Source organism: Cyanistes caeruleus, chromosome 2 (genome assembly GCF_971803275.1).
Source record: "Cyanistes caeruleus chromosome 2, bCyaCae1.hap1.1, whole genome shotgun sequence".
In the NCBI taxonomy this organism is placed as follows: Eukaryota; Metazoa; Chordata; class Aves; order Passeriformes; family Paridae; genus Cyanistes; species Cyanistes caeruleus.
In genome coordinates, this window is record NC_141702.1 from 80,215,393 (window position 1) to 80,238,062 (window position 22,670).

At 38.6% G+C, this 22,670-nt stretch overlaps 1 protein-coding gene and 1 long non-coding RNA gene across 6 annotated transcripts in view; one reads left to right on the top strand and one right to left on the bottom strand.

Moving 5' to 3' along the window:
• The window catches only part of LOC111926991 (protein ELYS), a 42,443-nt gene extending 23,308 nt beyond the window's left edge, over positions 1–19,135 (top strand). For all 4 annotated transcript variants that reach the window (XM_086878154.1, XM_086878155.1, XM_086878153.1 and 1 more), the window contains exons 16-36: positions 381–485; positions 605–698; positions 1,001–1,124; positions 1,230–1,286; positions 2,473–2,619; positions 3,361–3,548; positions 3,723–3,867; positions 3,967–4,098; positions 4,624–4,771; positions 4,857–5,007; positions 5,545–5,652; positions 6,134–6,329; positions 7,575–7,769; positions 8,964–9,393; positions 9,926–10,025; positions 10,955–11,061; positions 12,221–12,381; positions 14,172–15,963; positions 16,711–16,844; positions 17,292–17,398; positions 17,894–19,135. In XM_086878154.1, coding sequence (XP_086734280.1) covers positions 381–485; positions 605–698; positions 1,001–1,124; positions 1,230–1,286; positions 2,473–2,619; positions 3,361–3,548; positions 3,723–3,867; positions 3,967–4,098; positions 4,624–4,771; positions 4,857–5,007; positions 5,545–5,652; positions 6,134–6,329; positions 7,575–7,769; positions 8,964–9,393; positions 9,926–10,025; positions 10,955–11,061; positions 12,221–12,381; positions 14,172–15,963; positions 16,711–16,844; positions 17,292–17,398; positions 17,894–18,083 — 4,811 coding nt within the window. In that variant the 3' untranslated portion in view covers positions 18,084–19,135. The remainder of the gene's footprint in view (positions 1–380; positions 486–604; positions 699–1,000; positions 1,125–1,229; positions 1,287–2,472; positions 2,620–3,360; positions 3,549–3,722; positions 3,868–3,966; positions 4,099–4,623; positions 4,772–4,856; positions 5,008–5,544; positions 5,653–6,133; positions 6,330–7,574; positions 7,770–8,963; positions 9,394–9,925; positions 10,026–10,954; positions 11,062–12,220; positions 12,382–14,171; positions 15,964–16,710; positions 16,845–17,291; positions 17,399–17,893) is intronic.
• On the bottom strand, positions 358–22,599 carry LOC147654956 (uncharacterized). Of its 2 annotated transcripts, none has more exons than XR_015283550.1 (3): positions 22,426–22,599; positions 10,615–10,671; positions 358–6,361 (listed from the first exon to the last, which is right to left on the bottom strand). It is a non-coding gene; the product is annotated as an uncharacterized LOC147654956 (long non-coding RNA). The 2 variants fall into 2 exon arrangements; XR_015283549.1 differs by having other exon boundaries at positions 3,938–4,116.
• Between the last annotated feature and the right edge of the window lie 71 nt (positions 22,600–22,670).

Consider the following 22,670-nt stretch of genomic DNA (forward strand, 5'->3'; position numbering starts at 1 on the left):
AGCAATTTCCTTGAGATTTTTAGCTGGTTTTTGTTTGTTGTTGGCATATGGAGGGCAAAAGAAGACTCTCGCTTTGCTGAATTAAAAATCTCTGCTGCATGGAAAACAAACGTCTGAATATATCTAACAGCTCAGACTTGTTTTGTTCAATTTTAATTTTTAGTGATTCTGTTTCTTAGTAGTGATTGGTCTTTTTTAGGGGTGGGAGGAGGAAGAGAATGGTGGTTTTTTTCCCTTCAAATTCATAAGTGATCCAGAGAGACAGCTACAAAGACAGGTTTCTACTGCATTTGTTTGCACTTTCTATTGGTTCTGCAAAGGGAGTTTTGTGAAATGAAAGGAATTGCAGTGCTCAAATCATGTTCTGCCTTTTATTTTAGGTTTTTCAGACTTAACAAATAAGCAGGTGGTAACCAGCCTCATTTCTTTGTATGCACAAGTGGTGATCTGGTTCTGTCGATCCAGTCTCCTTCCTGAGGGTTTAGGTAAGCAGAACATGCAGTACCAAATACTTGAGGTTGTGATTTCTGTCCGTCTAATCCAAAGTTTTAGTTAAAAAATGTGGTCTTACTTCTTTTTCTTGCTTTCACTTTATCACCTGTAGATGATCACATGCATTTGTCTAGACCTTTCTACAATTACCCTCTGATTCAGAGCTACTATACGGGTCACCGACAGAAACTCGAGCATTTATCAAGGTAAGACTTAGAGGAAATCCCTAGAATGCTGCCACTGTCAGACTGTGAGAGTGGTTATTTTTGCAGTTACGACCCTTTGTCTGTCTGCACTTCCTTGGCATTACACGTAGCAGAGCAAGAAAGCAAACCTGGACCGCAAAAGGTCATTGCAACTCTTCTCTTGGATTTGTGCTTTGGACTCTGTCATGGAGAAGTTCATGGTGACCTAAGGACCATCTTTCCTCTGACTCAGAAATCTGTGACCCTGAGAGGCTGGAATGAGTGTTTGACTCTGTCCAAGGCCTTGCTCCCTTTTGTTGCAGAGGAAAATGGGATTCTGACTGCTTGATGATTGATGGAATGGTTTCCCAGTTGGGAGAGCAAGTGGAGAAGTTGTGGCAGAGAGATGAAGGCGGCACTGGGAAATACCCACCTGTTAGTTTACATGTGAGTGTTCTGTTCACTGAAAACCCCAGCAGTAGCAGCAGTCCCCTGAAGCCAATGATTGTGAAAGACAGGAGCATTAGAAAACCATTTCATCTTTCATTTCAGGCACTGCTGGATCTCTATTTGCTAGAAAGCATTGAAGAAAGTGACAAACATGCAATTGTATCCTTTCCAGATTTTGTTAGTATAGTGTGGGCATATAAATGTTCTTTGTGAGCACATAACTGTATGTCTGTCACATATGTGGTTAACAATGCTTTTTATTTAATGCCTTAAATGCAGTGTGAGTGGACACATATAGAATAGAATTTATTCCTTGGTAGAAACAATGCTTAATTTCCTTTTGGATTATAATTTTTCTTAGTTCTATTTTAAAGTGTTTTGTTGCAAAGTCTTTTCTTATATGATAAAACATGCTAAGTCATATTCAAGAGGAAAACCTTTCTTAGTTCTTCTCAAATTTTAACACAGGTACTAGTTTTTTAAGTGTATGTAGCATATGACTGCTTGTTAGAATGATGCCCTAAAATGTACTGTTTCAGAGCAAAAGCGTTTGTAACAGTGGTTTTCCAGTAGCTGATTTTTTTGCCAAAATAATTCGTTTCCCAGCCCAGCTAATAGTGTTTGCTTTTTTGTATGTTAAAAGTACAAGCCCACAGAATTATAAAGTGGGGGTTGAGAACAGTCATTGGGTAGAAGCCTGGTTTTTAGGCTGCTGGAACCTGCAGACTTACTTTTGTTGTTTGTTGGCTGAGATGGGAGCCTGGAGAGCAAAGGAGTTAAAAATGGTTTTAGTTCCAAGCTGCCTTACTCAGACATGTCCCTGACATGGGATGTCAGAAAGGGAAGATGCCACTTAGAGGGAGAGATCCACATGCAGTTTTAAACACAGTTTCAATCAGTCAGTGCTAAGTTACATTGTAAGGACACCATAGTTTCTGTTGTTTTGTGAGTCAGGAAATGAAGAAAACAAAACAGCTGTAGAACTTGTTTTCTTTAATAATTAAGCATTGGATGCTCAAGTGTGTTGAGTGTCCAACTGGTAGCTTCACTGATGGAAGCAGAAGGCTGAGTTTATAACAGCAGTTACAAATGCCCAATGTCTGCCTTTTTGATTGCCTTACAGAAATCCACAAGGGTTTCTTTCTGGAAGTTTATTCAGATTGCAGTCTTGTGATTAGGACCTGACTATTGATATAATAAGTTGTAATAGCTTAAAAGGACAAGATCAATACATTAGGATTTTCTTCTTCCTATGATTTTCATATTACTATTTTAGTTTGCTAAACGTTGTGTGATATAACTCTTTGATCTCAGCAATTTATTCACCTTAATGAGATACTCTCAGACAATTTACTTGCTGCTGGATATCATGCATTCCTTTCCAAATAAAACAGAAACTTCAATTGACTCCTTTCCAACTGCCTTTGCTATCCCTTGGGGTCTTGTTAAGCTGATTCAAGGGTTTTGGCTCCTAGATCACAATGATTATGAAGTAAGTATGAAACAGTTGAGTTAGACACACATTGCCCTGCAGAGCTGTAGTCAATAAAAATACTTTTAAAAATTGGTACTTAGAATCTGTTGGAGCATTAGAAGCTTTTTTGTAACACTGCTCTGACATCTTCAGCAATAAGTTATGACTTGAAATTTTGCTTTAACTACTTTTACAGAAATTGCTTAAAACAACGGTGTAATCAACTTTAATAATGCTTAATATTTGAATTTTCATAGCTGTCTGTGGTTAGGTTTTCAGCAGACTGGTTGGGCACTGTTTCTAAAAGAGTGTTTTGAGTACTTGAAGCGTGGAAACTGTGATGGTAGCAGGAAGATTTGAGACAAAAGACTGTAGTTGAAAAGTGACTTTTCGACCTAATAGCTATTCTTCCTGATACTGAATGTTGTTCTTGTCGCTGTGTCCATACAACCAATTTATTTTATAGCGTAAGTTCTCTAGTAATGTGTTTATTAAATGCGAGGTCTGTACACAGAGTTCTGTGCACTTAGCAAAATCTGAATTGCTCCGCCTAAAACATTCACTTAGTTCAGGATGGCTGATTTTTTTTTCCTGCAAATACTGAAGAATTTTTCCTGATATGCCTTGGATCGAGTGTTTTGTTAGTGAGACATCAAAGTTTGTTTAACGCACATCCAGCCTTGCTGCAGGAAGTTTTGTCTGTGTTTGTTGCATGGGTGTGAGTTTCTGTGGTAATTCAGCTGCTCTCAACTTGTCCAGAATTCCCTGGCCCTGCTCTTCCATCCGGCTACAATCAAGACAGTGTCATGGCAACACATGAGGATAATTCAGTCCCTCATGTGCCAGGGAGAGCACAGGCGAGCCCTCAGGTACATCCAGATGATGAAGCCGTCGATGTCCAGCAGCAGTGAAGTGCGGCTGTTCCTCACCGTGTTGTTGTCCAACAGGTAAGGAAGTCTCCCATTGTTTTGGCACTCAGATATTGGGAAATGTGGAGGAGTGATGATCCAAATGGGGCTCCCGTCCATTTCCTTTGATCTTTGAATGAATAGCATCACTGTGGGGCATCTGTCTGGCTCCAGTGTTCCCATTGCTTTCCATGTCCAAAACCTGAACTGCAGGTGCATGGTGGAGGCTTGGAGTCTGCTGCAGCAGCACACCACGAAGTTAAACATAGAAGAGCTGCTAAAGCACATGTATGAAATCTGTCAGGAGATGGGGCTCATGGAAGATTTGCTGAAGCTGCCCTTCACAGACACAGAAAAAGTGAGTTTGGAGAAGAAACAAAAAAAAGTCTTAATTTTCTCTTTGGCAAGAGAAGAGGCAGAATCGTAATAGATGCATGAAATGTGTTGTTTCTCACAGGAGTGTTTGGAGAAGTTTTTACAGGCCAAATCTGGTGTTCAGAACCGTGAATTCCTCTTAGTCCACCATCTGCAGCGTGCCAACTACATCCCAGCACTCCAGCTGAATCAGTCCATGAAGGCCAGTCTGACGGTAAGGGTAGACATCCTGCTGTGAAATTATGAATTAAATGTCACACACACCATGGTTGAATCCAGTTAACAAAGTTTGTTTTCATCTGAGGAAAGAAATAGGTATCTTGGCTTTTCATTTAGTTCCTCAGATCCCTCTCTTATGTGTGGTTTTTTTATGGAAGTTTTTTGTGTTAGTCTTGATTCCGCAGAAACAAGTACGTTGTACGTTATGTCTTCTGTCTTGGTTTTACTTGAGAGCAGTCTAGCTGCTTCGCAAGTAATAATCGCCACATGGGTTTTAGTTGTGAAGTTTGGAGTTTGAGGTTTTTTTATTTTTTTAACTAGTCTTCGCTGCACTTATGCAAAACTGCCAGGTGAAATTGGTGTGTGCTTCTGGGTGGAGCTTGCTGTGGCTCTATGCAGTGGATTTGTTCTTCTTTGTCTATAGAGCAAATTTAGTCCCTAGTTAGAAAGAGCAGATAGTTGTGTACAATGAACTTCTGGTAAATTGTGAACTTCTTGTTTTACACGTTTCCTTTGTCAGAATGATCGTGATCCTCGCTTGAGAGAGAGAGCAGTTGCCAGAAATTCTCTGTTAGACCAATATGGCAAGATCCTTCCCACAGTTCAAAGGAAGCTGGCAGTAGAGCGAGCCAAGCCGTACCGTTTGCCTTCGTCGGTCTTAAGAGAAGGTAATTTTAGAGAAGGGAAACACAATGTGCAGCTGGCCATCACTTGGATTACACAAGGCTGATACTCTTCCCTCTTGCTTTACAGTCCCAAGGCCAAAGCCTTTATCCACAGCAACAAGGCAAGCTAATGCAGGAAATGTACATACAAGAGCAACTTTCATCAGTAAAGTGTTGTCCAAAATTGGCGAAGTATGGTTAGGAAATGAGCAGAAAACAAATATCTCACTATGTGATAGGTAAGCAGCTTTTCATTAAAATGAGTCTTGAGCTACGTGTTTGGAGAGGGAGGTGAAGAGGGAGTGAATGAGTGGTAGGGGGAGAGAAGGAGAATTTAATTGGAATTCTGTTAAGTTTTTGGTGGGAAGGTGCACATGAATAAAGCTTTGTTATGCTTTTTTTCACATACAGTATACAACATCTAAGAAACAATTAATTAAAAGTAGTGTTGGGAGAGTTTTTCCACTATGATAATCTTCTGTACAAATACATGTATTTATATTATGGCAAATGTGTTTATAGTGCTTAAGACAGCTGAAAGTCAAACTGTTTGTCACTATCATGAAGCTGTACCTGCTTTTATAGACTTACTTGTGTGATCACATGCCAGTTCCTGCTTGGTTATTAAAAAATAAGCAGAATAACAAAGAGTAGAGAATTGGCTCATAATTGTTAGGTGATTGTCCTACATGGAATGTGGTTAAATAAACTTTAATTCTGGTATGGCTGGACTTTGTGGGAATGAAAATCAGTTACATTTTAATTTTCTTGTCTAGTCCTAGAACTACAGAGCCAGCAGTCAGTACTCATCCTCTCCCTGCTGCTGAGTTGCCTGATGCATTTCTTGGGACACCTATTACAAAACTTTCTCAAAAGTGTTCAAGGTATAGTAGAACTACAGACTTTATATTTCAAAATAGTATTGTGTATCATATATATACATGTGCATGTGTGTATGTTTTTTTGGTTTGCCAAGGATCCTGTTGCATTTAGTTTTGTATCTCAAAGAAAAAGTCAACTTGGGGACAAAATTAGGTGGACAATTTGAAATGGTCCCTGCATTGAAATGTAGATGAGTTTTCTGCACTGCTGAGAATTAGGTCACTTGTGCTACTTAAAATTGGGGTATTCTTATGTCAGAGACAGGGATTTAGGAAGTTAGGTATGAAATGTAAAGAAATAATGAAAAAATGCTCCAAAGTGCCTTGTCACTTGTTTGTGGGACTGATAGATCACCCTCAGCAGTGAGATTGTATTTCTTCCAGTTCATCCAGTGTTCTTGTTCTGCAGTATCTGACATAATTGCAGCATGCTTTGTTTCATTTATTTATTGGTGTTCCTAGTTTAAAATGTGTATTTTAACAGGTTGCTGGATTTGGTGGTTCGTCCTGTTCCTTCCCGCGCTGAGGCACAGGAGGGGAACTGGCAGTCCCCGTGCAGGGCTTCTACTTCTTCTGTGGCATCCAGCCCCCTGAGATCAAATACACATCGCTCCAGCTCCCAAAAGAATCTGCGAAGGGCATCAGAGTTGAATTTACTGGAAACTCCTCTTGTGGTCAAGGTTTGTATTTTAAGAAGTCAGTAGCAGCCAACCTAATGAAAAATGTATGTGGTTTGTTTTAAGTGAAATCGCCAAAGTAGAAATGCTTCTGGATTGAAATTTTCATTATGCATGTGGTTATTGTATACACAGCCCATTTGGAAGTGGTAAGCTGGGAACAGTTTTTAAGCAGCAAACTTTTGTTCTCAGATGATTGCAGTGGAGAACTTGTCCCATAGATTTGTGTACTAAATTTATTTTCATTGTATGGATCAATTCCATTTTTCTACCTCCTTCTTATGGAGTACCATCCATACCAATGAACTAGCTTCATTCTCCTCTTTTGAAAACCTTTCAATACTGTAAGATAATCTGAAATAAGAACAGCTGAATGCTTCTGCATGAAGATGTGTAGATATTTTTGCAGCCATGTCACTTCCTTTTGTGTGCAACAGATTAACTAGTGAAAAAAAAGCTGTGGCTGTTGTGTCGTTCTGATTTGGAACAGCTATAAAGAATGACACAAACTCTCAAGGGACTTTCAACACGAGAATTCTCTCATTTATTACTTCAGGCCTGTCTTATAGACAGATACGTGGAAAGTACAGAAAGGAAACTTACTGGTTAGCAAAGTGCTACATTACCATCATTGGTCAGGGGCACAACACCCCCTGACTTTCTCCTGCAAGGAATACAAGAGGACAGACAAACAGCACCTGCAAGGCTGTTCAGTGTCCCTGAGAATTGTTTTAATTCCTTCTCATATTTTTCCCAGGCTACTTTCTCAGGCAGCCTGAGGAGCTATGCGGTCTGTAATTTGTACAGGCACTGTGGTTCAGATTTAGCATCCATAGCTGTTGCTTTGCAGAATTGCTTTCAGATGCAGCAACTGAAAACGCTGTTGTGCAGAATAAAGTTGAAGTTGTGTGCCTTTTATAAGAGCAGTGTAGTAATTGCAAAAACTAGTGGAATAGGAGAACCTTGCAGAAAACAAGATGCCATATCCTTATTTCCTGAAGAAGTAATTTTGCAAAATATCTTCTGTTTTGTTGGCATTACAAAGATGAACCAAGGGAAGTACAAAAAGTATGCATTTTTATCCTTGAAATTTTGATACTTTGGGAAGAACAGTGCAGACGCAAAACTTTCTGCTACTATAAACCCAATTCGTAATTTAAGCTAATTTAATTTTTGTAATTTAAGTAGAGTCTTCTGTTTTGAAGATTTAACTGGTCTTAAATTAAGTGTTTCTATTTCTTTTCCTAGAGAGCTAAAGTTTTGGCCACATCTTCTGGTTTTCCTGGGTTTACTCCTCAGTCTATTCTCAGGTCCAGCCTTCGCACTACACCCCTGGCAACTCCCTCTGCATCCCCTGGACGATCAGTTACTCCTCCTCTACGAGCAAAGGAACCTAGAATATCTTTCAGGGAAGAGAGCTCACATGCTAAATGGACTGTCGGGGTAAGCTGGGCTGCAGTTTGTGAGTTTTGCAGGTAGTGCTGTGATTTAATTTAGACTTTAAAGTTTGCCAAAACACTTTATACTCAGAATCTGGATTATGAATCAGAATGGCAGAATTTGTAAAAAAGAAAAGATTGTGTTACGCTAGACATCCTGTTCTTGCAGGAGCATAATCATAACAAACATCAGAGACCTTTGTGGGTTTTGTTCAGATGTTGTTAGGACCTCTGGTTGTTTGGAATGTTAGTTCACCTTTCAGCTGTACCTTTTCAAATGGTAGTGTTACAGGAAAGTAAGGAATATAGATGGAGCCTCTTGTTTGGGTTTGTTAAATTTTGCAAATTGAACGTCTGAGAAAGTAACAAATGTCATAAAGGTGCATTGACTTTCAACCTGTCTTTTTGCAGTGTTTGGTTTACTTAAATGTAAAAAGAGACTCTTGATGAAGACAACTTTAGTGTTTTGGTCTCTCAGCGCTAAAGTTCTCAGGTTTGCTTCTTGCCATCCATCAGGGATAGCATTCCTGTAGTTGTCACATACAGTGGGTCCATCTGGCCAGCTGTGATCCCTTCTGCTCCTGCAGCTGTGTAGCTGGATTCTGTGGTTCAGCCCATCTGGCAGTTGCCAGCATAAGGTGCCCAAATCAGAGGTACAACAGGGGCATGTGCTGCTATCCCATGTGTGAGTAGCTCATGTATGTTACAAGGAACTACTCAATTGTAACAAGATGTGCTCCCTCCTGTATGAAATTCTTACTAATAGTGGCACTGTGGCCAAATTAGTTTACTTGTTCCATGCCACAGGCATACTTAAACACCAGCATGTTTTAGTAGTGCATATGTGTTGAAAGGGCAAGCATAGAATAGAGAAATCTTGAGTTAGGATTTTGTTAGGCAAAGCTTTGTCTTCCTGAAAACACATTAGTAAACCCAGTAAAGATCATTGAGATAACATTATGAGCAAGACTGATTTAAGATTAATTCTTCAATGTTGTGGAAACTCAATAAACAATCTAAAGTTTGATTAATTATGAAATTCAGCCTTAAATCTAAGATAGTGCTAGAATGAGAATTAATTTTTCATTGCCTCACTAAGGGGACGTGTAACTTAGAAATATCAGTATTTGTTGGGTTTTTTTGTTTAGCTTTGACAAAAGGCACAGACTCATATTGTTGATCTGAACTTGTATTTCAGGTGACAGAAGATGATAAAGCACTATTTGGAACTTCATCTGAGCATCATCATGGTTTGGTGGAGGATGCTTGGTCTGAAAGTAGAACTAAACCAGCTCTGTTTACTCTGAGCAATCCTGGGTATGATCATGCTGAATTACAGGAGTCTTTAGAAAGCGTGCCTGGAGATGATTTGGAGAAGGTGGATGTCAGCAAGGAAAATAGTAATTTCTCTGTCAGATCAGACCAGACTACTTTGGAGTATCATGATGCAAAATCACCTGGTGATTTTGAGGATGATGTCATCTTTATAGCTGCTAAACCAGCTAATTCTTCCACTGAAGAAACTGTTGATGTTCAAGAAATGGAGAAAGAGGAAGAAAGTGAAATGGTTGAAGATAAACCTTTCCAAATGAAACAACTAGATTCTTCAGGACGAAGAAAAGAAGCTGGTATGTTTTGTCCTGTGATAACCTAAAATCCTGAAATTTTCAAATATCTTCAAAAGATTGAATTACTGATAAGTGCAGCTGTTAATGAGTTTTCACAGGTGCCCTAGGCTTTTAAAATTACCTCTATGTTTGAAGTCCTTTTTAAGGTGTCCTAGACTTATGAATATATACTTTCCTTGGCTGACATTTTTTGAGCATATTTGCAGCTGAAAGGCAGCTATTGGAGTTTTGAAAGGGATACATGTTTTAAGCTTGGGCTTCTGGTTATGTTTTAGGGGTACTTCCATAATTTGCAGGAGTTTTTACATTGTTTCATGTTTAATTATTTGTTTCATGTTGAAATTATGCATCAGGCTACCTGTCCTGCTGGAAAGAACAGGCAGTCTATACATTTGAAGTCTTGGTATTGTTATTTTGTTAAGTCCCTGTCCTAGATGAAATGCATAAAGGATCACTTTAAATTCATATGAGCCGTTTAAAAGAAGGGATGTTGAGTGCAACAGGGAAGTCATCCAGCTCTTCATTTTTTTAGGATTTGTGGAAGAATCAAATGCTGAATGTCATACCCCTCCTGAGCATAAGCTGGTGTTTAAAGCTTCTGAGGCTGCAACTTCTGGTGCTGGAAATGAAGGGTGAGCTTATGAAGTAGATAAATCTTTGGGTTCACACAACATATAGCTGCTGGCTTTTCTGTGTTTGAAAACTGATTTTGACCTGGGGTTAGTTCTTTCCTGTGTTCTTATATGTAAGGCCTGTCTATTCATTCTGTCTGTGACCAAAAGTAATCTGGCGTGAATGTAATGCACATTGACTAGCTGTCAATTTGAGCCTTTTTTCTCAAAGCAGACCCCAAAGTGTGATGATTAAGACTTCATTCAACAGTCCCATACAGATCTTGTGAGAGTTACTAAGCAGATACTGTGAACATAAACCCTGTTTTTTTTCTGAAAATTGTATAGTTAAAAATGTATCCTGAGATTCCTGTAACTTCAGTGTGTTTATTTTGGAGTTTGAATGCTTTCTGACAGTACTTTTTACACTTAATTTCAGTTTTCTGTGTGTGCTCAATTAGCATCTATTTGTTTATGGAAAGGGATGCTGTTTTCTCCTCACATACTTTAAAAGCCGCAACTGCTGAGTGATAAATATAATGTCAGATAAAGATAAGTAAAGATAATGTCAGCAATGAGAGAGCCCTTAATTTCAAGTGGTAACTTTTACCTGTACAGACTTTTGTTCAGTTGGTTCTGAACCTCTGTTACTGTAGTTGCCCTCTTTCTACAAAAGAGAAATAATACATTATTCTGTAATACGCCCCTGTTATTATCTAGTTTTGGATAGCTGGAAAGAATGTTAAGTACTTGATTCATTGCATAAAATGAGTTACAAAGTGAATTACAAATTGAGTCAAATTGAATATGTTGATAGAGGAATTTCTAATTTTATTGTATTTTTTTGTGGTTTGAAACATGAAGATTTTACAGTGAGAAAGTAACTCATGAAGTTCTTAGAGGTTTGTTTTCAAGCTTTATGATAAATTTCTGTCTTTCTTTTCATGAAGTGAAACAACCTACCAGAAGTCTGAAATGACTTCTTCATCAGAAGAAAAAGCTATACTGGTTGCAACAAACCCACAGCTCGCTGAATCGCCGGAGGCAGACAGTGAATGTATGTTGGAAATGTTCTGTGTGTTAGGGTAACAGATCTCCTCAAATGAAATGTGTAATTTGCCATACCACTGTAGGTGTCTTAGATTGATATAGCAGCATGTTAGTGCTGACTTTCGTTAGAGAAAACACCCTCTCCTTAAAGGAAGTCCTTGTAGAAGGTGCATAGTGAATCTTTCCATTCTTCATCAAAATATTGTGGTGCTGGTAGAACTTAGAGTATTATAAGGGGAGATCAGTATTTATTTTAATGTTGTACACCACTACCAATTTGTGTGCCATGGGATCTGCTGCTTGATTTACTATTCTAAAAGATGGTACATCCTCAGTATTCAGACTAAAGCAACTATTTAACAGTGTTTCTTTCCAGTCACATTTTCCTCTTTTTTCCCCCTCTATGGACTTGACAGATGATTTTCTCCTCCTTCTTTCTTGCTGTGGGGCTGCATACTAAATGCAGTCTGTAGTCACAGTCTGTCACAGTTTAAACCCAGTCGACAACTAAGCCCCACAGAGCCACTCACTCATTTCCCCTGGGTGAATGGGGGAGAGAATCGGAGAGCAGAAGGTGAGAAAAGTCATGGGTTGAGATAGAGACACCTTAATAGAGAAGGCATGGAAGTCAGGTAAAACAAAGAATTCATTCACCACCTCCCGTTGTCAGGCAAGTATTCAGCCATCTCTGGGAAAACAGGAAGATGGGTCATAGGAAGACAAACACCGTAACTTCAAATGTCTCCTGCTTCCTTCTTTCACCTGCCTTTTTTGCTGAACATGATGCCATATTTTATGGGATGTCACTTGAGGTCAGCTGTCCTGGCTGTCCCCCTTCCCATCTTGTGCACTCCCAGCCCACCCACTTCTGGCATGTGAGAAGCAGAAAAGGCCTTGGCTCTGTGTAGATTCTGCTCAGCAGTAACTAAAACATCCCTGTTACCAACACTGCCTTCAGCACAAATCCTATACACACCCCCATACCCATGAAAATTAACTCCATCCCAGCCAAAATCAGCACAATAGTTCTTGTTTTGGAGAAAGCCCAACATAGGTGGCAGGATGGAGAACCATATTGTTGCTCTTAGTAGCTATGTTACTTCTTTTTGCTTAAACTTACATCATTTATGAAAAGGTTATGGTAAAATTACATAAATCTCTTCTAGCTGTGATAAGTATCCTTGACAGTGAGGACATGGTCAGTACTCCATCTGAAAATCGCCTTGAGGGCAAGTGTGTGCATTTACCTGAAGAACGTAACCCTGAAGCAGCTGAAGTTGAAGAAGTCCCTGTTTCTAACAGTCCACCAAAAACTGAGGAAATTAATGTAAGTAAACTGTTTTCCCATTTTCTACAAAATAGAAAACAGGTCGCAGATTTTTCAAATGTCTTCAAAAGATTGAATTACTGATGAGTGCAGCAGTTAATGGTGAGTTTTCACAAGTGCCCTAGGCTTTTAAAATTACCTCTATGTTTTAAGTCCTTTTTTAGGTATCCTGAACCTTATGAATGTATGCTTTCCTTGGCTAGCGTTTTTTGTGTGTAGTTGCAGCTGAAACAACAACTACAGCTGACAATTAGGAAACAAAAATGTGTCTGTTTCCTGAGCTGCTTAACACAATTTAAAAACCTCCATGTTTTAAGGACAGATATGTTTTCTCTTCTGCATTTTCTGTTCCTATAACATGAATGGAACCTGTCAAGACTTAGGCCTTTCACAGCAAACAAAAAAAAAAATAAAAGCCTAATCTATTTTTTAAAACAGCTAGGCATTAATTTTTATTTACTTGAATTCAAACTTTTTTATTTCACTTTAAAAAAATAGTTTTAATGTTAAAGACAATAAGAAAGTGACAAGAGTGCAGCTTCTTTGTACTAGTAATCATTTACCAAATGACAAAAAGATGTGAGAACCAAACTCGGAATAATGTAGGTGTTTAGGCCCTTTACTGTTTGTTCCTGTTTCACACAAACAAAATTCCCAGTAATGAGCTCATTTTGGTGTCAAGATATTTCTTCAAGAGATGGAGGCATTTAAAAAGTATGTGTTATCTCGTGTAATCCAAGTGACTCCTCAAAGTGCAGTGTTGAGTTGTGGGATGTAATACCTTGTTGGAGTCAGAGGCACAGAGTGTGTGCCCTTATCTCTGATACCTGGCTCTGACATCCAAGAAAACAATGAATTTCATATAACACTGTGAAAACAACTGTTAAATAGAAAAACTAGGAGTGCAAGTGTGTAAATTAGAGAGTTTTCTTAAGTCACTGGGTGAAAAAGTTTGGAGTTTAAACTAGTTTAGAGAACAGAAGACAAAATGGAAGATTTAGAGTGTTGTCTCTTTTCCTTCATCTTCTTCTTCTAGAGGTTTTTGGGTAGTAGTAAGTAATTAGCTAGAGAATACTGCAGTGCGGCACACAGGTGTTGGGTCACTGGGTCACTAAGAAAAATAATTTACTTAACATTTGTTAATTGGGTAAATGGACATAGAAAAAACCTTGAAGAAGAACTTTGTTAGCCATTTTGCACCTTTCTATCTTAGTGCACATAGCTCTTTGTACCTTGTATGCATGTAATGCAGATAAAAGAAGAATAACCAAGTCCGAACAAGAAAAAACTCCCTCTCTCTCATCAATCTCAGTCCAAGGGGGAAAAGAACTCAACCACAAATGTCCTATCAAGACAATACCTGGCCAGTCTAAGTGCTGCAGTCAGAACAAGCATGACTGAAGTTTTTTTTTATTGGGGACCCAATTGTATTTTACCCTGTTGGAGGCAGAGTGGGTCACTCCGGCTGTGGAGCAGTGCAGAGGGCACTGCAATGTGATAGTCACTGCAGGTTGTGTACACAGCTTGTGTTGGAAAACTGCTCCTGGTCATGGGTGGTGGCAAATGGTAATTTCTGAACAGCAATATCACAAACAGAGCATGTGAACTGCACACAGGGACTGCTCTGATCCCTGTGTCTCAAATGCATAAACTCTAGCTGTAGTACAAAAGCACATTGTTTTATATTCAGGGGTGATCTTAAGGGAACTGTCCTCAGTTTCATCTGACTCAGTGTGAAATGAGTCTGTTTGGTATTGAATAAATTATTAACAGACATTTTTTAACTTCAGGTTATAGAAGATACCCCAGAACCAGCACCTGAAACATCACCATATAGTGAGCTAGATCCATCAAGTGATCTTCATTATAGCTATGAAAATATAGAGCAACAGTTTGCATGTGATTTGCCTGATAACAAAGACAGTGAATGTGATGCAGCTGAGGGAGATGGAGACCTTTTTCTATCTCAGAGTAATTTTACCTTAGTTTTGGAAGGAGAAGAAGGGGAAGCAGAGATGGGAGACCCTACATCAGTAGAAGCTTCTAAACCAGATGACACAACAAGAGAAGAAAAACCTGTGACTAATTTAGGAAATACTGAAAGCCAGGAACATGTTACAAACTCAGTGTCCACTGTAACTGGTGATCAGGAACCTCAAAATATTGCAGAGTCACTCCCATATGTGCCTGAACCTATTAAGGTTGCCATTGCTGAGAACTTACTGGATGTAATCAAAGACACGAGAAGTAAAGAATTTACATCTGAAGTTGTAGAACAATCTATTCATGAAACCATAGGTAGAAAGGTAACTAGATTCCAGAAGGCAAAAACTCCCTTAATGCCTGTGCTAGAAGCAGAGGGAGAGGAAACCAGCAGACATCATTATGGTATTGCTCCTAGAACACGCACAAGGGGACAGCTGAATAGAAGTCTGAGTGTACTGTCAGCAGGCACTCAGCAGCTGCTGAAGACAGACAGCCCAGCTCTGCTTGGACTGTCTCCTCGGAGAAGTACCAGGCGAACAAAAGAAGCATCTGAGACTCTCAGACTCCAAACAGAGGAAAATGCTCAAGAGGAGCAAATACCTGTGACGCCTGTTACTCCTAGGAGAGGTAGGAAACCTAAACTGTCCAATTTAGAAAAAACAGAAAGCAGCCATTCTGATGGGCAAACATTGTCTGACAGTACGGGGCCTGTTACTCCCAGAAGAGGATTAAGGAGAGCAAAGGAAGCTGCATCTGAACTCCAAGAACAGGCTAATGAGGAAACGCCTCTTGCTGAAGGCAGCATTATTGCTTCTTTCACTTCCAGAAGGACTAAAGGAGGAAAAAGTTTAGCTGGAAATCCAGAAACTGGCAAGATTGACACTGATCATAAAGTAAAAACAGCAGTCAGTCCTAGTAGAAGTGCAAGAAAACTGAAAAGCTTTAATTTACAGTTTACTGAAGATACTGTCAAGGATCAACAGGTGCAGCTTAGTGACCAACTCCTTTTACCTGTGCAAAGTAAAAGAGGCAGAAGAAGAAAGATTAGTTCATCAGAAGTTTCAGAAAATTCTGATCTTGATGTGTCTAAATCATCGCTTCCTCAAACAGAATTTAAACTTCCTGTCACGCCTAGAAGAAGTGCTAGGAAGGCAGCACAGAACCTCTTGGCAGACCCAGAGTCTACCTCTTCTCAGGAAGACATACATTCAGGTGTGAAAGTAGAAGTCCTTGGTACTCCTAAGAGGAGAGCTAGAAGAATGCCACACGAGAATCCAGAAAAAATGGATACTCATGAGCAAACTCCTGCAGAGCCAAGTGAGGAGACAACCACACCCAGGACGACAGTAAGGACAGGGCGTCGGGGCAGGAAGAGGAGGTCAATGTCTGAGGAGACCTCCCAAGGATCTGGTGGCAGTCCTTTGCTGCTTGAAGACATAAATCCCTCAGGACGGGATCAGACATCAAGAGCTCTGACAGATCGTGTTACAAGAACCAGATCCCGAAGGACTGCCATCTATCAGAAAGAGTCTGTTGAGGAAAGTGAGGCTTTCCTTTTCTCTCCTCCTCTGACAAAGCTGACAAAGAAATTTGAAGGTAGGTGCAATATGTTTATATGCAAAATAGGGCATGTTCCCTCTAAACCACAGAAAACATACTGTGAGGGTGGCTTTAAGTATCTTAAAAGAATGTAAGTATGCAAAAGAAAAAATTTGCCAAGAGGCAGTTCATCTTTTGGCTGAAGTCTGTGTGACTGCCTGCTGATTTCTGGTAGAAAGAGATTATGAAGCTGATCTAAGCCATGAAATTAAATTTAAGATATATTTTTTTAAGGAATTTCATTTCTGTCAGATTTTGAAAACGAGATTATTTGTGAATATGTGATCGCCATCCCTTCCCCCCCAACAGAGAAATAAAGGATATGTGCTTCCAAATTCTGTTCAGTTTTCAAGTTCAAATGAGCTGCATCTTGCAACAAACTGTGCAGCTGTTTGTGATTCTTTTTCATGAATGTATACTTTGTCAGTGAAATTAGTGTACACAGCAGTCTTCTAATTAGAGATGTGTGAGGACTGTTGATGCCTCTGGAGTGTAATATATTTGATAATGTAGAGGCAGGTAAAATCACTACACTGGCTTAGTTTTGTTTCACTATTTATGGTAAAAGAATGAATCCCAAGAGGTGGTTACTAGGGAGAAAAATGCTTTTGCATGGAGTGTTTATAAAGCTAATTGGACCTTTATTCTGGGAAGCTATTGTGCTCTTATTTGTCAGCTGTAATTTAATATTACTGTCCCTCACGTATAACATATGTGCACACTAACAATAGATTGTCATTTCAGCTGGAAAAACAGACCATCCTGTCCAGTTTAAGGACTTAGACCCGGATTTGTCTTCTCAATTTGTCTTTTCCCCCCCTCTTTTGAGGTCAAGGAGAAAAAATGTGTCTAGCATTTCCCGAATTGTGAAAGAAGCAGTAAGTAAAAACTCCAGTTGTCCCATGTTCTTGATTTTAATTCTGTACCATTTTTTGAGATTGTGCTTTGCAATGCTTTGCCTTTTTCATTGGAAACATATCTAAAAAGAGCTTTAAATTAATCAGCTAAAAATTTTATTGTTTTTCTTCATGTAAACTAGCTATGAAAATAAGTTTTGAATCTATGTAAATGAAGAATTGATAAACACTGATTTGCCTTTAACAAAAGGCATGGTCGCTCTCTTTAACTGACTTGGTGTGTTATCTGTTAATTTCAGAATTTTTTCTTCTGGGATGGTAAAACAATTTGATGTGGAAGGTTTGTTTTTGCAAACAAAGGGTACTTTTGGAAATAACTTTGGCATGATTTCTTAATGAAAAAATAATATTATTCCTTAGAAGTCTAAGAACTTGTTCATGAATAACATTTTTCTTATCATAACATAGGAGCTTCCAGCTAAAGAGGAAGAGGATACCAAATCCATAGAGTCTGGGGGAAAGCAAAAATTGAAGAGAGGTAGAACTCCAAAATCAAAAATGAAGAAAGCAAGCAAGTATGAAATAAGTTTTGAACAGTTACTGACGTTTCTTAATGTGATGGTGATTCAGCTGTTAAATACCTATTTCTTCCTCACTTGGCTGTGCAGGTCTTCTCTCACTGTCAGCCTGTCCAGCTTGCTGGTCTAATAGGCACTTTTTCCCCATTTAAAGGTTTGGTTTGCCAATGGAAATGGAAGAGAGAGGGATAGAAAAGAGCAGGTGGATACTTATTGCACTGGTGATACTGCAATGCTCTTAGGTTGTCTTATTCCACCTTATGAAACCACACTCTTCCAGTTCAGTTTCTCATCCAAGGTGGGACGTGGCCAAACAATGAGTAACAGGAATGAAGGGAAAACAAAACTTACTTATGAACCTTTTCTGCCTTGAGTCTATCAACAAAGAGGCCCATGCATTTTTTTTTTAAATTGATTTTGGAATTTGGTTTTTTCCTCGATTAAATACTGTTAGTAATGAAAAATTGATTTGATGCCTATCCTTCTTTGCAGAACCATAAAAGAAGGTTCTTGGTCACCTCCACCAGTCGAAATAAAATTCATCTCTCCTTTTGGAAGTCCAGTGGATGGAACAAAAACCAAACAGAAAGAAACTACAGATGCAGCAGGGAAGACCCTAAGAAAGAACAAAAAAAGACTGTCTAATTTTCCAAAGCCAGTTGTGCGCCGGAAGATGCTGTAACTGTTTTTTTAAGTTTATAATGTACACCACTGTTTGTAAAGTCATCAAAATTGTGTGAATTAGTAAAAAGAAGAAAAATCATCTAATTTGGAAGAGATAATTTATATAAATTATTGTAAAATTTCATAAAAAAATGGTCTTCAGTAAGTAACTCCATATGGAGTGTGATTTCCTCAGTCAATGCAGTTTTCTATTTTATATTAAGACTTCATACATTTATATAATATGTAAATACAGCTTATTTTAGGAATGTTAAATAAAATGTATACTTCACAATGTGCTTACTGTCTGATAGCTTTTTGAGGGAATACTGGGTTGAATGACCTGTATTGCTCAGAACTTTTAATGTTGGTTTGTGGGAGTTACAGACTCTCAAAAGTGATTCCGAAATTTTTTTAAAGGTTTGTTTGGAATTCCTATAACAAGTAAACATTTTAAACATACTAGTTTTAATTTTAAAATTATGTTTGACCTTCTGGCACAAGTAATTGGACTTACAATACAAACTGGTAATTCCTTATGTTCATGGTTAAGTTGTACTGTATTGAAGTCAGAATGTAAACAATTGTGTTTTAAGCTGTGCAATATTTTTTTTTGTATTTGTCTTAAACTTTGGGAAAGCTGCTCTTTAGTTCATAAAACCAGATCACACCTCAGATGTGACATTACTTCTTAAAATTTGTTGTCAGCAAAAAGTTAACTGTACAGATGGTGTGATGCTTACAATAGCATATCAGATTTAAAGGGATACTACCCAGATACTTTGAAATTTGAGACAAAATTATTTTCGTAATACGACTGCTTCTATAATTGAAATACTTGTTGTCTGTAAACATGCTTCACAGTATTTGAAACCTGCATATTACAGCACTGAAAACCTGATGGTAAAACCTATATAATAGTCTGAAAAAGGTACAAAAATGTACAGAAATCTCAGTTACAAACCATATTTTTGAATAATTATTTCATTAACAGTCTTGGGTTAAGGAGTATATGTCCCTATAAAGTTTCAATTTGTATAATAAAGTGACAAACCTATTCTTTTAAAAGCAGACATGGAAGTACTATTTTGATGTGCAGTCTTTTAGACAATGGATTATTTTTCTGTATGTTAATTTATATATGGATGCAACTTTGAAGACTACAGAATGGTGGAACCTGATATTAAACTTTTCAATTAGTAAAAACTACAGTTATTTTAAGACATAAATTATTTATTAGCTAATAGCTTGTACATAGTGAATGAATGTATTAATAACAGACTGAGCTTGTGAAAGAAGATTGTTCTGGGGCCATGATTTTTCTGTCTCAGAACTGATCATTATAGAGAAGCAATTGCATGCATTTGAATATTCATTTTTCTTCTTGGGAAAGTATTCATGACTGAATGAAAGCTTGAAAAAAAAAAAAAAAGTCAAATGTTTAAAATGTGAAAGTGGCAGTAAATTGAGACCTGTGAGTCAGTTAGTAATTATTTTCTCTCTGTATTTTGTACTTGAATAACTATAAATATGGTCCAAAAGGAGAGGGGAAGGAAGTTTAGCAATATTTTTTTATATTCACATTGCACAGAAGTATAGCACAGTGAATAGCTCAGAAAATGGGGTAGAAGGTCAAATTTTCAAAATTGGAATAGAGTACAGATGGAAAATCTTTTTTTGTAGTGTGCAAGAGTATTTGAAAAATACTCCACTGTGAAATGGAATTGACTGATGGAATGCTAGTGAAGATTGCTTAATAGGGTTTTAACGCATTTCTGTAATTTATATATATATGTATATTTTTTGGTATGAAAACTAGAACAGATGAAAATTTAGTATTAGCTGATTTTTATTAGTTTTTGGCGCCTATTTTATTTATACTTCAGCTAAAATATCCACATTTGTCTGTGCTTAGGAATAAAGCAAGCAATAGCAAAAGACAATTGGCATTAGATTTAATAACTTCCTAAAGGTTTGCAATTTTCCAGTGACTTTTTACTTTAAAAGAGTTTTAATTATGTGTTGAAACCTTTTACTCTTTTTTTTATAACTTGTATTCAGTGCATAGTTCTCCAGTGCTGACCAGTGGCCCCGAGGAGCAGTTTAAAAAGGAGCATGAGCATAATGTGTAACAAGGAGTGGGAGCTGAGAAATTTGAAGAACATAGAAGGAAATGAAAGCAAAACCAGACATTGACTGTTTAGAGCCTGAGAAAAGGAATGGTGTGCTGGGGAATGGTGTTAAGACACCAGCTCAAGGATGGGTTTATAATGAAGGGAAGAAAATAGACTTTGTGTTTGCCACACGTGTGAAGGATGAGTGGAAAAGATTTGTAGATGTTTGCACATAGATCTTAGAGGGACAGAATGGTAGTAGTAGTGCCAGAGAAGGGCAGGAGGGGCCTGTGAGAGATGGGATGCATCATGGTGGTAGATAAACAGCTGTGGGGGCATAGAGCTGTAATTTTCTTGCAAACAAAGTGGAAATTTCAGAGGAGCTACAGCTCATTGCTAAATAGAACATTCGGAAGTTTTTCTATAGGAAAGTAATTGCTTGAAGGGTGTTTTATCCCCTAATGAAGTGCTGGATGGCTAAAAGCTGAAGCCAGATTATGCATCAGTACCTTTGGGGTGTAACCCCAGAGAAAACTCCACTGGAAGGTTGATCCCCTTGGGACAGCAGAATCCTAGCTTTCAGGAAGAATAAAAGGGGGTGCAATGGCAGATTTTATTTCCAGGAAGCACCTGGAAAGAGGAGATATTAGTGATGGAAGTACGAATGACATTAAGGGCTGTTATTCAAAGAATTTTGTAAAGAAAGTAAGTGTTACAGTGGAAATGGTTCTCTTGAGTTACCTCAAAAACTTTTTTTTCTATAAATATTTATAAGCTAAGGCTGATGAAAGTATTCATTCCAGGTTGTAATACAAAGGAGAGTTAAATCTGTTTTATTTTCAATAGCCACTCAGTCAGTGCTTGAAGTGCTAATTGATTCATGTTGACTTTATTTGCCTTAATATTTGTACATGTCCAGTGTGCAAGTAAGGGCACAGATAACTATTTAATCCCCCATCAGAACTTCCTCTTGTGGAAGACTACTCTCAGGGTTGTCAGTGCAATAAATTCATTTGCTGCAATTTCATTACTTCCCGTGTAACTAATATATAGCAAAGTTGTTGATTTCTGGTGGGGGAAAAAAAAAGCTATGGGCAGAAAACAATCTACAGGTTCTTATGAGTAGTTAGGCAGTGCTTGCAAACCAGTTAGTCTAAGCCAATCTGCTAATACTTAAATAATAGAATTTTAGGTAATAGGACAGTGTTTGTTTCTTTTGTTCATACTTCTGTTCTGTGCAGACTTCTGGGTTTCTGTTCCAGGAATGTTTTTTTTTCACCAAAGTGGTCAAGATGAGTCTCTTTGATGTGCTTGAAGATAAACATTCTGTGGTTCCTGTTGAATTAAAGCTGTTCCTAAAATAAAATGCATTTTCCAGCACTGGGCTGTGTGGATGACCAATATGTGAGGTAGAGGGAAAAATGCAGCTTATGTTTACTTATGTGTGTGTTCAGGTCGGTTCCTCCTTGCCTGTGTCAAGACTCACAGCAGGCATTGATGTGCTGTGCATTGCTGCAGAGCTTGATTTAAACCTGAACCAAACCGTGAATTATTAGTGAATGACTGCTTGCTTGTATTTTGAGACTACAACTGGGATTTTAATAACATCGAGAGAAGGATGCAGGAGGTGGGTGTGTGATTTCTGTGAAAACCAGCAGCACAAGCATATATGATGCCAGGAGTCCAGGGCACAGAAAAACCTTTGCTTTTGATCTGACCTGTTATGGCTTCTGACCATGGTGTCTTCTTTGAGGGACAAGAACGGTGTGCTCATCTCAACAGGACCCAACAGTTACATGGGCCAGGTAAGATCTTATTCAAAGAAGCAACTAAAATCAGTTTTCGCTAATACACTGTTGTAGACTCACAGGTATTTTCTCTCTCCTTATTCACCTAAGTGTAATGCATGTCTGGTGTTCATTACTTTGAAGTATTACTAATTAATTATTAATAACTACTAGTGTTACCTACATTTTTGTCATCCTGGAACTGAACACCAAAATGTAGCACATGCTCTCACACAGAATCACAGAATAAACTGAGTTGGAAGGGACCCACAAAGATCACCCAGTCCTGGCCCTGCACATCACCATCCCCAAGAGTCACCCCATGTGCCTCAGAGCATTGTTCAAATATTTCTCGAACTCTGTCAGGCTGGTGCTGTGGCCACTTCCCCGGGGAGCCTGTTCCAGTGCCCAGCCACTCTCTGGGTGAAGAACCTTTTCCCGGTGTCCATCCTAAACTTACCCTGACACAACTTCAGTTCTTTCCCTCTGGTTCTGTCGCTGGCCAGCAGAGAGAGATCAGTGCCTGTGCCTCCTCTTCCATGTCATGAGGAAGTCGTGGATTGCTATGAGGTCTCCCCCCAGTCTCCTCCCCGGTGGACAGACCCAGTGACCTCAGCTGCTCCTCATACAGCTTCCCTGCTAGGCCCTGAGGCCCCCACGGCCCATCTTGCTTGCTCTCCTCTGGATGCTCTCCCAGAGTCGAAT